At 33.7% G+C, this 14,903-nt stretch overlaps 1 protein-coding gene across 3 annotated transcripts in view; it reads left to right on the forward strand.

Annotated features, from left to right (window-relative positions):
* CSMD3 (CUB and Sushi multiple domains 3) overlaps window positions 1-14,903 on the forward strand; it is a gene marked incomplete at its 5' end in the record, with an annotated part of 631,488 nt that overhangs the window by 446,859 nt on the left and 169,726 nt on the right. For all 3 annotated transcript variants that reach the window (XM_082045128.1, XM_082045129.1, XM_082045130.1), the window contains 3 exons: window positions 4,254-4,445; window positions 11,447-11,585; window positions 13,853-14,040. In XM_082045128.1, the coding sequence (XP_081901254.1) occupies window positions 4,254-4,445; window positions 11,447-11,585; window positions 13,853-14,040 (519 nt within the window). The remainder of the gene's footprint in view (window positions 1-4,253; window positions 4,446-11,446; window positions 11,586-13,852; window positions 14,041-14,903) is intronic.

Below are 14,903 nucleotides of genomic sequence, written 5' to 3' on the forward strand. Positions count from 1 at the left end.
GGCCAAAATTAAGTTAAATGAATCCTACTCCTGATTAAGCAAGTTGAATTCAGACACATACTTGCAAAGAAATATATATGGTTTTCAGAAACACTGTAAAAGAATAATTTATTTACACTTTAATCTCACTATAAGTATGGAATTGTGTTTGAATATCTTCTCCTAGTGTGTTCTTTTTAAAATTAATTAGAAGGAAAAAAAAATTGAAAATAGTCTTCTCTAGGAATTCTCTAATACTCAGTTATTTCCACAACACAACAAAATATGGGAACAAGTAAGAAAAATAAACAAATAAATAAGTATATATATAAATCTCTACCACAATTTATACATATAAACCTCTAACATCATTTAAAAAGACAATTTAAAATGAAATTTTAGTTGAAATTTTGTGTCTGCATCTGTTAGGTACATTTATTGACATGCTCTGTAGAGGTATGCATATATTTTGAAATGAAGGTGAGAGGTACAAAACTGATGGGAGTGCTTGCTCTCAGCAACAGCAATGAAAGATCTGAGATTTTTATGTAGATATAAATTAAAAAAATCAGAGTAAGAGATGTGTTAAAACCTCATGTATTTTTGACTTGCCTAGTATGCATACATATCTAAGTTTTTTATCTATTTTTACCCACATTCCCAAAGACTGTGGGACACATACAATTCTAAGTTAGTAGCTTTGTAGCTCTACAGTGTATTTGCACTAGGTAATCATCACTGTACTGTGATTCTGATTATATTATTGAAGATAATATCAAAAAACTACATGAATGAATAATCACGTATCATATATCAACAACATTATGGAGGTTTTTTTCTCTCTTTCTTAAAATGCCTCCTTAAAATATCAGTTTTATGGAGAACATAGAAGCAAAATTTCCAACAGATTTTAGACAAATTGAAACACAATGATTATTTCTGAGAAAGTAAAAGTAAATACATCATTTCTGGAATCCTGGTGCTTTTAGTGGTGTGCTGGGTTCTTTCACTTTCTTACATTTTATTCATTGGGATTACATTAATCTATTTTTTTACGAGCTTATTGAGAATTTCTATGTGACACTCACAGTTGCTTCTAAAATACTACCTCACCTTTCTGTCAGAGTATTTCATAAATGCTTCAATTAGAATTGATACTTTTAATAGAGCCTTGAAAATTGTCAGACAATCTCTGAAAAATGAGAATTAGACTTTTAGAAATTAAGTACTTTAAAGTCTAAAATCCAAACCTAATAGCAGTTTATTTACTTCCACTGTGGGAGCAGACAACCTGCCTTTTGCATTCCAGCACTGTAATGCAAAAATCAATCTTAAACTAGACTTTTCATTTTTAAATGAAGTTTGTGTGTATTTAATATGAATTTACAAAGTTAAAAACCAGTCCTAGAATAGTTTAGGTTGGCAGGGACCTCTGCAGTCCTCTGGCCTGACTCCCTGGTCAAAATGAGTCAAAGAGATCAGGCTGCTTAGGGTTTTGAGTATCTCCAAGGCTGGAGATAACACAGCCCCTCTGGAAAAAATTACTCTCATGTTTGACCACCCACACAGTGGGCTAGTTTTTTTTGGGTTTTTTTGGGGTTTTTTTTTTTGTTTTGTTTTTTGTTTTTTGTTTTTTTTTTTTGCATTTGGAGTTTTGCTAGTTCGGAGTTTGGAATCCTTTGTTTGTACTTTTGCTACACACTTGCAAGAAAAGCTTTTGCCTTCTCTGTTCCTTTTCTGCAAAGCTGCTTTCCCACAAATAGTTTCATGGGATTGATTTGTCCCAGATGTGGAATTTGCATTTCCCTTTTTGAACTTCATGAATTTTCTTTCAGGCTGTTCCTTGAGACTACTGAGATCTCCCTAAATAGAATCACTGTACTAGGGCATATCAACTGATCCTCCTCTGACTGTAAACTTGCCAAGAGTTTAGTTGGTCTCATTTTCCCCATCTTTAATGAAGGTATTGAATAATATTGAAGTCAGCATCTACCCCTGAGGGAAAGATGTCACCTGTGTTTTGGGTCATGGACCCTCTTTGAGCCCAGAAGTCAAGACTGTTTTCCCTCCATTTTATACTCCACCTACCCGATTTGACTACAGAGCCAAAAGATCAAGAAGCATGTTGAACAAACATATAAGAATGCATGAAGATGACTATATATGACAAATAAGGAAAAGGTTTTCAGTTTGGCACACATATCTCATATTACAAAGTTAATTTGGATAATTATTACTAAGTGGTTAAAAAAACCCAAACAGCGAGTATCAGGAATTCCAAGTAGATCTGGGTGTCACTTAAACTTATTTTTAGCCACATAAAATTCTTTTGCAGAATGATACAATTTAATAAGGACACTATGATGTACAGCTAATAAGTTTTATAGCAGCAAGTTTATCCCTTGAGCACTTCAAGACTGATTACGAATTCTGTGTATCAGCCCCCATTCTTCTATAATTTATTTAAACATATATTAAATAAGGCAAAGGAGTGTTATTCTTTGTTATGGAAACATTTGAGACAGGTAGTACTTAAGTGGTCAGAACACAGTTTCTCTCCAAAATGGACCACTCTGACTGTGCAACACTAATCAAAGATGCAGTGTTCTGTGTTCTCAGCAGGGAGAAACGCAGATTAATATATGACTGGTTTTACTACTTGCTTCAGTCTACGTTTACCTTAGGGATTTCTTTTTGAGTCTTGAGCTGTATTAATGTAATGAACCTTTTCATATTTGATGAAATTTCACTCCTATATGATGTAGCTCCAGTATCTTATTCTCTTGCATGCAACTTTTGCAATCTGCTAGTATAGTGCAGTGAAATTCAGTAATTCCATATTTTAATAATATTTTTTTCTAACTTGAAAACCAGCAGCTTATTTAAAGACATAAACAGGAGTCCTGATCACTGTTTCTGTGGCAGAAATTTTAAAAATTTGCAAAAACTTGCATAATTACATATATATAAATCATTATCTTTCATTTATTGCACAGTAGTTAATACTTTGAAGAAATATGTATTTAATCTTTAAGGAATAAGGTGGAAAAATTTCCCTGACTTCTTGGTCATAGTTGATGTGTGTGTGTGTATGTGTGGTTTTTTACCCTGTATTAAGCACTTATTACTTGGAAAAAACAAGCCCATAAAAAGCACCAGAAGTTTATAGAGCTTACTCTTTTATTTTATTTTTTATTAAGTGTGCCTTGGATAACCATATACCTGGGTGTTTTGTTTTGTTTTTAGGGAAAAAAACCTATTTACACCAAATTTCTTCTGAAAAATATAGTAAATACATAAACCATGCACATTTCAGATTAATACATTGATGTCTGCTTGTATTAGCTCCCCAGGAAAAGGGAATCTGAATTAAATCTTAGTACTGCTACTTTGTGTTTATGTTACACAGACTCCTGAGCTCAGTGGGACTAGTTCCACAGGCAACTCTGACATTTATTATTTATTTGTAATACATGTAACATGTTGCAGTTCTATAATGTAAGTAGGAAATAGTAATTACTTAAATAAACATTGATGTGCTTACTTTTCACATAAGCTTGCATATTTTGTTGCATAATACATTAAATAATATGTTGATCATATGTTAAATTTAGGGAAAATGTATATAAATGTCTCATACTACTTTTGTAGTGATTGTGAATTTGTGTGCAGTCTTAGTAATAATGTACTTGTGCATTATGTATTACTGTATATTCTGTCAGACTAAGTCCATGTGTATGTTTTGTGTAGCTGATTTGTTTAACATTTTTACAAAAACCTAGCATGGTGGATGTGTCATGTGCAAGGGTATAGATATGAATCATCAGTGAAATTAAGTTCCAAATTCATGGCTAAATGTTACACAACATGTATGTTTAAGAACTATAGAATTGTGAAAAACTGAAGATATGTGCAAGCGTAGCTTATTGGACAACCTGAGGTTCTTCATCTGTTCTTTTATTATTTATATCCAATATTCCTCTAAGTTAGAAGTTCTGCGTATCCAGAGTACTAGGAAATCTCCTACTTTCCTTTTTATGTATTGTTCAACATATTTTTATCCAATAATAATAATAATAACAACAAAAATAATAAATATTAAATGAAAAATTAGACACTTTCAATAGTTAAAGCAGATGGCAAAAATTAAGAATATTTTAGAAGTGAGTAGGAAAACTTTGGATTAGTAAAATCTAATGGGGCAAATCTGGATTGAAAACCCGACTGTAAAAAATATATATGTATTTATATATATTCTTTCCCTTCTCTGCTAGGTTCAGTAGCTACTGCCTGTCGTGATCCTGGTGTGCCCATGAATGGAACTAGAAATGGAGATGGAAGAGAACCTGGGGACACTGTCATTTTTCAGTGTGATCCTGGTTATGAACTGCAAGGAGAAGAGCGAATAACCTGCATTCAGGTAGAAAATCGGTACTTCTGGCAGCCCAACCCACCAGTCTGTATAGGTATGCAGAAAAAAATAAAAGTTTTCCTAAATTTTGAAATTCTGTTGTAATGAATCACACTGCTCTAGAAACTTTCTTTGAAGAACAAGACACACAAGTACTGCACATCTGATAAATTACTGTGTATAAAGTTCTGATGGACATTACCAAAATCTTCCCTCTGTAGTTGTCATCCTTTCCCTTTCAAGGCCATATAATTTGTAATGTGATGATAGGAGACAGAGGAAGCAAGAAAGTCAATGTCAATGACACTATTAGCTTGGCCTTAATATTTGTAAAATGGTGATAAACATAGAGGATATGGTTAAAGTTCATATGCCCGTATGTACTCAATATCATGCAGAGGACCTAGTAAATTTATAGAGCAGGTAAACTTGTGCAAGGGTTAAAGCAGCATGCAACAGCAAAGAATAAGAAGATAGTAGCCTAAGTTCTCTGGTGGTCTTAATTATTCTAGAAAGAACAGAATTTTCATTAATAAAGTATTGTAATGTACCATTTATTACTGGAAATATTGTCTCAGTCTTTAATATCATTCTGATTAACATAACTCATTGTAAATGGACTTTGAAAGCATTTGAGTTGGTTAACTGAAATATGATGAAAATTAGTAAGAAATTACAGTAGCCTTCCAGCAATTATTCTGAGGAAATCCTAATCATTATTATTATTAATCTAGACAATATCTAAACTATCACTTCTAAAACCTCATGTAGAGATATAATGATAAATAACCACGGGGTTGTGTTCCATCTGGCTAGTTCAGTAAATAATGTAATGGTGCTTATTTTCCCAGTATGTCTTTGATGCAGTCAAATGCGGTATCATGGTGTAGAATGATAGATTTTTGTCTCAGAGAACAGCAGCTGCTGACCTGAAATTCCCTAAGGGTTGTGATAGATAACCTGTTGCCTAGGATCTGCAAGTTTGATGTTGCAGAAAACAAGGAAAATGGGCCACTCCAAGGAAGTCCAGATGGAAGAATATTGGATAGGCCAGATGTAGTAGTATTACCCTGAGTCACATCATTATGAGATACTCTGCTTACTGTCCTGTCCAAAGTAGAACTGCCTGAAGGGAGTGGCCCTTGTGCCCAGAGTGGTGTAGAGTAGGTACTGCAAGTGTGAGAACATCTTCCTGTTTTGCTATCCCTGGTCGTCTGGTCTTGGGTAAATATTTCAGGGAGGAACTCGCCAGAGATCACAACTGCTATTAATAGAAGCACTTGTATAACTTTCAGATACTCTCTTGCCTGTAATAAACTTAATTTGACCTTAGCTGTTACAAAATGAAATCTTCATCCTATTTGCGTATGCATGCATGTAGCCAACAACCTTCCATGCATGTTTGCACACAGGTATTTGCAAATGTATTATGATACTGACCTGGTGTCTTTGGCTATTCTATTCACCCCATTAAAGTGTTTGTTTCACTGTTCTTACTCTCTTTACTCTGCCTTCCTGTGTAGTGCACGGGCTATTTACTGGAAGACTGCAGAAAATAAATATTTTATTGCTCATCTCTTATTATTCCTATATGCCTAAATATGTGTTTGATAATAATGATAGTTGAACATTTGTAGGTGTTTAAGGGAAAAAGTAAAAGAAATTATAGAGCTCTAGAAACAGACCTTATAAAGAATATATTGTATCATACTGGCCTTCTTTGATATTGCTGCTTTGAAGTATTTTTTCAACTGAAAAATGATTACCTTATTATAAGGCAGAGCTAGCACTTTTAATTATTATCAATACTGAGTTGATGATATTATTAAATAAATCAAATGTATGTACTCACCTGTCATTCTGTCCTTAGTACATGTATATATATGCATGCACTTGTTTTCTTAACTGCATACATCCATTTACCTAACACTTGTAATTTCCACATTTTATGCACAAACACCTTCTGTACATAAAGTAGCAAGAATGCTTATTATGATGATTTATCAGCCAAATATCAGGAATGATGTTATTTTATATTTATTTTGTATAATGATAATATTTTAGGTAATATGATGTGCTGATAGCCTAAGTAGGTTGTGCAAACGTTGGCTTGAAGCCTCAAAATTGCAAAATCGTCTGTTGCAGTTCAGTACATTCCGAAGTACATTTTTTTTTCCAGACTTGTAATATATTAACTTCCGTGCCTGTGAATCAAAACTATACAAGGCTTACTCCACTTATTACTTCAACTTCATTGTGGTTTATCTAAGTCTTATTAAAAATAAATATAATTTTGATGGAAGAATAAGAGGCAGGGATAATTCCTGAGGTGTATTTTTGTAGCAGGTTCTAGATTTATTTTTTTAGTCCTTTACTCTCCAAAGTGTCTTCCTGAACCTCCTAATTACTAAGGATCAAAACTAGGTAAATGCACCTGTTAATTTTTCTGACCTGAGGGACTGCCTTACTTCGGCCTGTAACACAATTCTGAAGACATCTTCATTTCAGAGGTAATTGAAATAGGAAAATTACAAAGAGCTAAATATTGATTCAACTATTTGAATTATGAAAATTAGAGATTCTTCTATACTGAAGATACAATGATAAACTATAAATTTGAGAACATGTCTCTGCCACAACACAGTCCTTTGGCTTATGCCTATGGTGCCCAAAATATCTACACCTTTTCCATTCCGAAGTCTTCCCAGACTCAATCTTGTTTAAATACCAAAATCTTAAATTATTTTATTTGCTTAGTTTGGTCAGGCGTAACATTAAAAATACTAGAATATAACGTGTCACTTTAGGATTCAGATTTACTACACATTTAGGTGAAGTAACGACTGAGTCCCAGAAGTTTCAGACTTTCATTAGAAATTTGTGGGTCAATGTATTTTTTTTCTTTTTTTTTTTTTTTAATTGTAGCTTGATTTTGTTTGTTTCTGTTGTTTTGTTTTAAGCAAGGTCTTGGGTTCCATTTTCATAGCTATGGAAAAATTTTTTGCAACCAGTGAATTCGAATCATACTTTCCTCAAAATGTGATCTTTATGACACTAGTGCAAAGAAAAAATGCAGCATTTATTTTATAATTAATTACAATTATTTAAATATACCTTCAGACTAGATATAAAGAAGGAATTTTTTATTATTATGATTATATGGATCTATATTTAAAAAAAAAAAAAGAAAAAAAGAAAGAAAGAAATCAGACAATTTCCTTCTTTTGTTAAGATGCAATTAAGTGAATATATATATAAATAAATAACACAAAGTTCTGGAATAGTACTTTGTTGCCTTCCAGAAAGATTAAAGGGTTTTTAGGTAAAAATCAATAAAACAAACAACCAAAGAACCCAGAAAAAACAGTAAACGACACACCAACAGCAAAAATCCACGTGTACGTCCTCCCACAGAAACTATGAATGTTAATATCATCACACAGATAAACTGTCTGGCACCATGCTTGCTTAGCTTTGTGTTTACACAGAGTTTTATAAAGACAGATTGACATAACCTACATCTAGTTTTCACTGTGTAATACATGAAAAATATATTTTTTCATAGTGTATTGACATTTACTTTTCTTTTTAGATTGGTTATTACTTTCGTTCAGTCCTAGGTCTTGTGTCTAATAGTATAAAAGACGGGTATCCTTTAAACTTTGTTTTCAGAGCTGGTCTGCTCTCAGTTAAAAACAAAATTATGACACTTAATAATAATGTTGTACACATTAAATTCAGAAAATCATGGATTCTGAAGCACACAAGAATTTATTTCAAGCACACAGGGAAAGAAAGTACTTAAACAACTTCAAAGAAGTTAGGGAACTGGAAAAAGCGACCTTGCCTAATTACATTTTTCATTAGGTCATGTTGATTTTCTTAACTTACTATCTAATTAATTGAAAATTAATCTGAAACTGCTGTATCTAAAGAAAAGTCTAACTGGGAGATATTTTACAAAGTTGAAGATTAATGCAGTTTTTGACTGCTTTTGATAACATAGCTTTAAATAAAATACAGTTTGACTGTCTAACTTCATGTACTTTTCATTTATTGTCTGGAGAGTCTTTTTGATTATCAACTAGACCTTGGCAAGGATTAAATGAAAGAACCGGTCTCCCTGTAACAGGAAAAGTAACTGCTGTTGTGTGCAAATTAAAGAGTGGATTAGAAAGAAGCTACTATTCCGCAAATATTATGTCAATGAACTTAACAGATAACTGAACTAAATCAAGACCACATCAAGAAAGTATAATGAATACAGACACTGTCACGAAATAGTCTGGAACAAGGACATAACAGCCAGAGTTAACATCTTTGTATCATCTTATGGAAGTTCAGGGTACCTCAGAAGATATCATCAGACTAATGCAGTTTAGAGGTCATGGCAGTGAAGTCTGGTTACAGTGAATAACTTTAACATCCTCCTTGGTACTCTACATTTTCATTCTTGAGATACACATAGGGCAGCCTGAACCATTAAAATACTTCAAGAGCATGAATGTTCCGGGTTATAATTAAGAACACTATTTCCAAGTGATGAGCAGGCTTTTCATTCCATACAACCTCACAGTTCAAGACTCTTCAGCACGAACAACTAGTTCAGTAAGAGAGAAGGTTACAGTGACTTCTTTTATAGTTAAAGGAAGTATACTGGTTTTCAACAATATAATCTTACATTGTTTCAGAATTGTAACGAAACATATTAAATAAAAAGATGCTTCTGATTAGAAACAGTACCCATTTTAATCTTGTGAAGACAGAGAAATTGCATTATTATGCATATTTTAAAAATAAGTAAATGTTATGTATTAAAAAAAAAAAAAACAAACTTCTCCAGCCTCTTCCCTTGTGGCTAATGGAATATTTTATAGCAACTGAAAACCTCTGAGAAAATTCTGTAATGATAAAATTTGTATTTCACAGTATCACAGTATCACAGTATGTTTGGGATTGGAAGGGACCTCAAAAGATCATCTAGTCCAATCCCCCTGCTGGAGCAGGAACACCTAGGTGAGAAACTGGCTACTTATAGCTTGGAGAGGTGTATTCTTCACTGGGTAAAAAACTGGCTGGATGGCTGGGCCCAAAGAGTTTTGGTGAATGGAGTTAAAACCAGTTGGCAGCTTGTCAAAAACAGTGTTCCTCACTGCCTAGTATTTGGGCCAGTTCTTTTTAATACCTTTATAAAAAATCTGGATAAGGGGATCAAGTGCACCCTCAATAAGTTCACAGACAACACCAAGTTGGATGGGAATGTTGATCTTCTTAAGGGTAGGAAGGCTCTACAGAGGGATCTGAACAGGCTGGATCTATGGGTGAAAGAAATTCTACAAGGTTTACCAAGACCAGGGGCTGGGTCCTGCACTTGGGTCACAACAACCCCATGCAATGCTATAGTTTTGGGGAAGAGTGGCTGGAAAGTTGCCTGGTGGAAAAGGACCTGGAGCATTGGTCAACACCCAGGTGAATATGGGCCAGCAGTGTGCTCAGGTAGCCAAGAAAGCCAGCAGCATCCTGGCTTGTATCGGGAATAGTGCGTCCAGCAGGACTAGAGAAGTGTTTGTCCCCCTGTACTTGGCACTACTGATGCCACACCTTGAATCCTGTGTGCAGTTTTGGGCCCGTCATCATAAGAAAGACATTGAAGTACTAGAGAGAGTGCAGAGGAAGGGGACAAAGCTGGTGAGGGGCCTGGAGCACAAGTCTTATGAGAAGTGGTTGAGGGACCTGGGGCAGTTTAGCCTGGAGAAAAGGAGGATGAGGTGAGATCTTGTTGCTGTCTACAGCTACTTGAGAGAAGGTTGTATCATGGAGGGTATTGTTATCTTCTTCCAAGTCACAAGTCACAGGACAAGAGGAAATGGCCTGGTTGCACCAAGGGAGGTTTGAATTGGATATTAGGAAAAATTTCTTCACAGAAAAGGTTGTTGAGCACTGGAACAGGCTGTCTGGGGTAGTGGTTGAGTCACCATCCCTGGAGGTGTTTGAAAGATGTATAAATGTGGTGCTTAGGGGCATGGTTTAATGGTGGACTTGGTAGTGTCAGGTTAACAGTTAGACTTGATTATTTTAAGGATCTATTCCAACCTAAATAATTCTATGATTCTATAAGTGATTTAGGTAACCTTTGAGCTCAAAGGATCTCTGTTACAGAAGACATGAGTGATCTCTTCTTTTCCCTGGTACTGCAGATGACCACTTTGTAGAATTCAATATGTCAAAATAAGTCTTTATAAATCTTGCTAGAATCTTTTGCATAAGATCTAACTTCTTTCAAAACAGATCTTTAGAAAACATGTTTATTCTCTTGTTCTTATGTGATATCTCAGTTAAAGAATTCTGAAGTACAGAACTTTATGGGGGTAGCGATACTTTTGTTCTTTTTATTAAGTATTTAGATTTCTGGAGCACAAACACACAGCATCTAAGAACCTCAAAATCACACAGAGAACTGTGTTTGTTTTATTCTGCGTGTACTTGAAAGATATTTTTTTTATCTCTGAGTTTGAAAGCTGCAACTACTATTATGGTTTTTGTTGAATTTAATTTATGTTATATCAGTCTTGATATAACCTGAATTGATATAACCTTGATCAGACCTGAATTACCAATCAGTGCTGTCTGCTGAAAATGCAGGTAGTTGCATGATCAGTGTAAGCAGATCATATTTCATAACCTAAGAAGCTTCTTTTAGAATGCCTTTAGTAAGCAGTAGAAAATGAAGAGCCTATCCAGTCAAGGGGTGTTTTTTGTGTCTGCAGCCAGAGAATTTCTCAAGTTCACAGTATTTGCAGAAAAACCTTGACATAACATTATGCAGGCAAATAAAAGGACACATAGATCAAAAACAAGTAGCTTCACTTAGTAGTATTAGCATTTGTCTAAGGAGAAATATGAATACATTTTGTATTTCTGTTAAAGCTTTGTAAATACTTCACTTTTTTCTTGTTTAACCTTTAGAGGACATAAAATGTCAGTGAACAGATTGCTGGTACTTGCTTCATTTTCTCTTACCTTCTCTCCTCAATTCCAATTTCTTTTTATTCACAGCTCCCTGTGGAGGAAACTTGACTGGCTCATCAGGTTTTATACTTTCACCAAACTTCCCTCATCCTTATCCCCACAGCAGAGATTGTGACTGGACTATCACTGTCAATAATGATTATGTTATATCACTAGCATTTATCAGGTAAGCTGCTACTTGCTCATAATTTTTAAAGTCCTGTTTGTAACTCTATTATTGGCAGTTGTTCAGAGCTTTGTAGGGTAGCATATATATACTTAACATAAAGTGATTAGTAATTCTTATCTTTGTTAGTAGTCACAGCAAAGACATTAGAGGTGGAGCTTGGGACCTCATTGCTCTGATTCAGTTAAGAGGACGCTCAGTTTACATCTGCTAATGTGGAAGTAGTTGCTGCTCAATTTGCCAAGATTCTCTTCGTGAGAAGGCAGCATGGAGTAACTCACTGAATTCTCTGCAGTCCAAGAGGATGGTCTTTAGTGATGAAGCCTATTGATTAGTCATATTTTGTTTGAGACACTCACGCGCAATTTAACCAGAATTTCAAAAGTATTATTTAAATGTAGCTTTATTAATTCGTATCATTTCAGGATGCTTCAACAACATACTTCCTTTTGTTCTGTTTTTAAAATGGAATAGTTTTAGTACTTTCCTTTATCACAACTCAAAATGAAATTGATCTAAATAGAACCTACAGAAGAATTTCTGCTGTCTGCATTGTATGTAACCCATAAAGTAAATTAATATATGTATTATTTGTGAAAAATATGCATTCCAAACAGAGCATATGGTGATGTCACAGAAAAGTTAAAGGTAGCACTTGTAATGTCCCATGAAATTTAAGTCCTTCTTATGCTGTATGTTCTAAAATAGTGACTTTATTATTCTGATCAGTGATAATGTGATGACTTGTGTAGTGATGCAGTTTATATAGTTGTTTATTCTTGGTGCTCAGTGATATAGTATGTGTTTTGAAGAATTCCTTTGAAACACTCTGTTATATTTACAGAATTTAAAAGTTAACTATTTTCTTGGTGATTTCAGAATGCTTTATGTTGCCAAGGAACTTTCTACTGTGCCATAGCACATATAATTTTTCTGTTTCCTGAAATATGATCTCAAAATTTAAGAATATTTTGCTCTTTATATTGTGCATGAAGATAGAAGAGATCCATCATCTTATAATAAACCCAATATTTTGCAACGTGACTCAGTACAGTATATTAACAGTTTATAAATCCAAAATATTGTGAAGTTGTTCTGAAAATCTGGACAATTGTTATGACTCTTCGCAGAAGTTGACAAGCTTCGTCTTAGTCATATCAAATTGCATACTTACTGAGACTTGTTTCACTTAGAATACACAGACCATTCCAGAGTGAGAAAAGCCCTTCCTGAATAGATTAAGCTCTGGATAGTCCTCTGAGTGCTGTTAGATAGGCTTTTAAATTCAGACACAAACTAGTGCACTTTAAAAATCAAAGCTGTTGAGCTGGCATTTGATTTTTGCATTTCTTTTGTAAGGAAGTGTTTTGGAAATAATTCAGAAGTTAAAAGATATTTTCCCTGAAAGAGCTGTATCAGGTCTTCAATGCCTTTATTTATTTTAATCAAGAGCTACTATCAAGTAGATACAAAATAATTCAAGTGGCTAGATTTTTCGTTCACAGAATGTTAGTGATTGGAACAGACCTCAGAAGATCATCTAGTCCAATCCCCCTGATGGAGCAGTTTTTAAAAGTTTTTTAATATTTTTTTTTTTTGGTACAAAGATGATTTTATAAATAATTTTTGTTAACTCTTTGCCTTTAAATAAAATTGAGTTTGAAATTAAGTAATTAATTAACATAATTACATATATAACTAAATTAATTTAATTTCTCAAAAAGATGTAAAATTAGGTTCAAAAGAAAATAGGAGGTTTCAGTACCATACCTTTTCATTTAAGCTGATTAGAGGTAAAATGCTTTTTGCTCTTAGGTTTCCTGAAAGATCATACCCTGGTTGTGTTAAAGTGTTCAGTCTGACTGGAAGCTGTGTACACTCTATTTGGCAGCTGACCGTATTTTATCATTAAAGTATTTCTGCGAAGGGTTCCAGTAGATCTATGTTGTTTAATTCTCTAAAGCTTTAGCAATATTGTTATTAATATTTTATATGTAAAAAAAAGTCAACTTTTTTTTTTTTTTTTTTCTGGCTAGCAGCAAAAGAATCGTTCTAACCAGAGAACCAATAAATATAATATTTTTGTTGTTTTCTAATAAAAACTAGAAACCACTATTCTGACAATGGAGTTTGTTTTGGTTGTTTGATTTTGTTTTGTTTTGTTTTCTCCTTTTACATAAACGATGATAAAACTTATTCAAGCTAATAAGAATGCAAAGGTTAGGCACAGCATATTCTATCTAATATTTCTCTTTTTTGTTCTACAGTTTCAGTATAGAACCAAATTATGATTTTCTTTATATCTATGATGGGCCAGATGGTAATAGCCCACTGATTGGGAGCTTTCAAGATAGCAAGCTGCCAGAGAGGATAGAAAGCAGTTCAAATACCATGCATCTGGCTTTTCGGAGTGATGGATCTGTTAGTTTTACTGGATTCCACCTAGAGTACAAAGGTAAATAAAATAGTTTATCTTTTCTATTAAAAAGTCTAATGCACCTAGTATGCACAGCCAATAATATAATGTTACTGTAACTCAAATCTTAGCTGTCTAATGAAACAATTACTTTTAGTCCATACCTAATTATTACGGAAAATAAATTTTAAAATACTACTATAGAAAAAAGCCTTCATAATAATACAGCTAAAATTGTATTGCACACATTCTCCAACATTTTCTGTGATGTTCTGATAGACTCGCCCTTTTGTGTTTACAGCTTAATTACACTAATATTCTTGGAATGAAAGGGAAGGGCGTATAGGGGCCATCAATGTCTTGAGTTCTTCAGATGGAACAATATGACATTGCTGGTGAAGGACTTTTACTCCTGGCTCCTAGGAGTACTTCTATTTTATTTTTATAAATTTGCTAATACAGTATTCCTATTTGCTCTTTTATTTTTTTCCACAGGTTCTCAGCTAGACCTCGTGAACCTTTTTTGACACATTTGACATAATTCTTCATATATTGTAGTGTAGTGTACTGACTTTCTCTACAAGTTCAGTTAGGAGCTACTTCAGATTTGCAGTGGTAGTTTGAAGGTGCTAAGTATTTCAGGCTTTTTTTTTTTTTTTTTTCCAGACTAGTTTTTAGGAAACTGTATTTCTATAGTGACATTGTTGCTGTTTAGTCAGCAATTTCAGGAGTCTGTCATAACTGTACCTTTGGGGAAAAGAAAATTACAAGGCTGTAATTTTTCCCTAGAGATAATGTGTGCTGTGACGAATCATGTCTTCCCTCAGTTTTTTATTCATGTACCAGACACAATAGATTATTTTATCTTTATCTCTCTTTAATTTATCATGTAATACTAATCT

Source organism: Streptopelia decaocto (assembly GCF_964273445.1).
Source record: "Streptopelia decaocto genome assembly, chromosome: 2".
NCBI lineage: Eukaryota > Metazoa > Chordata > Aves > Columbiformes > Columbidae > Streptopelia > Streptopelia decaocto.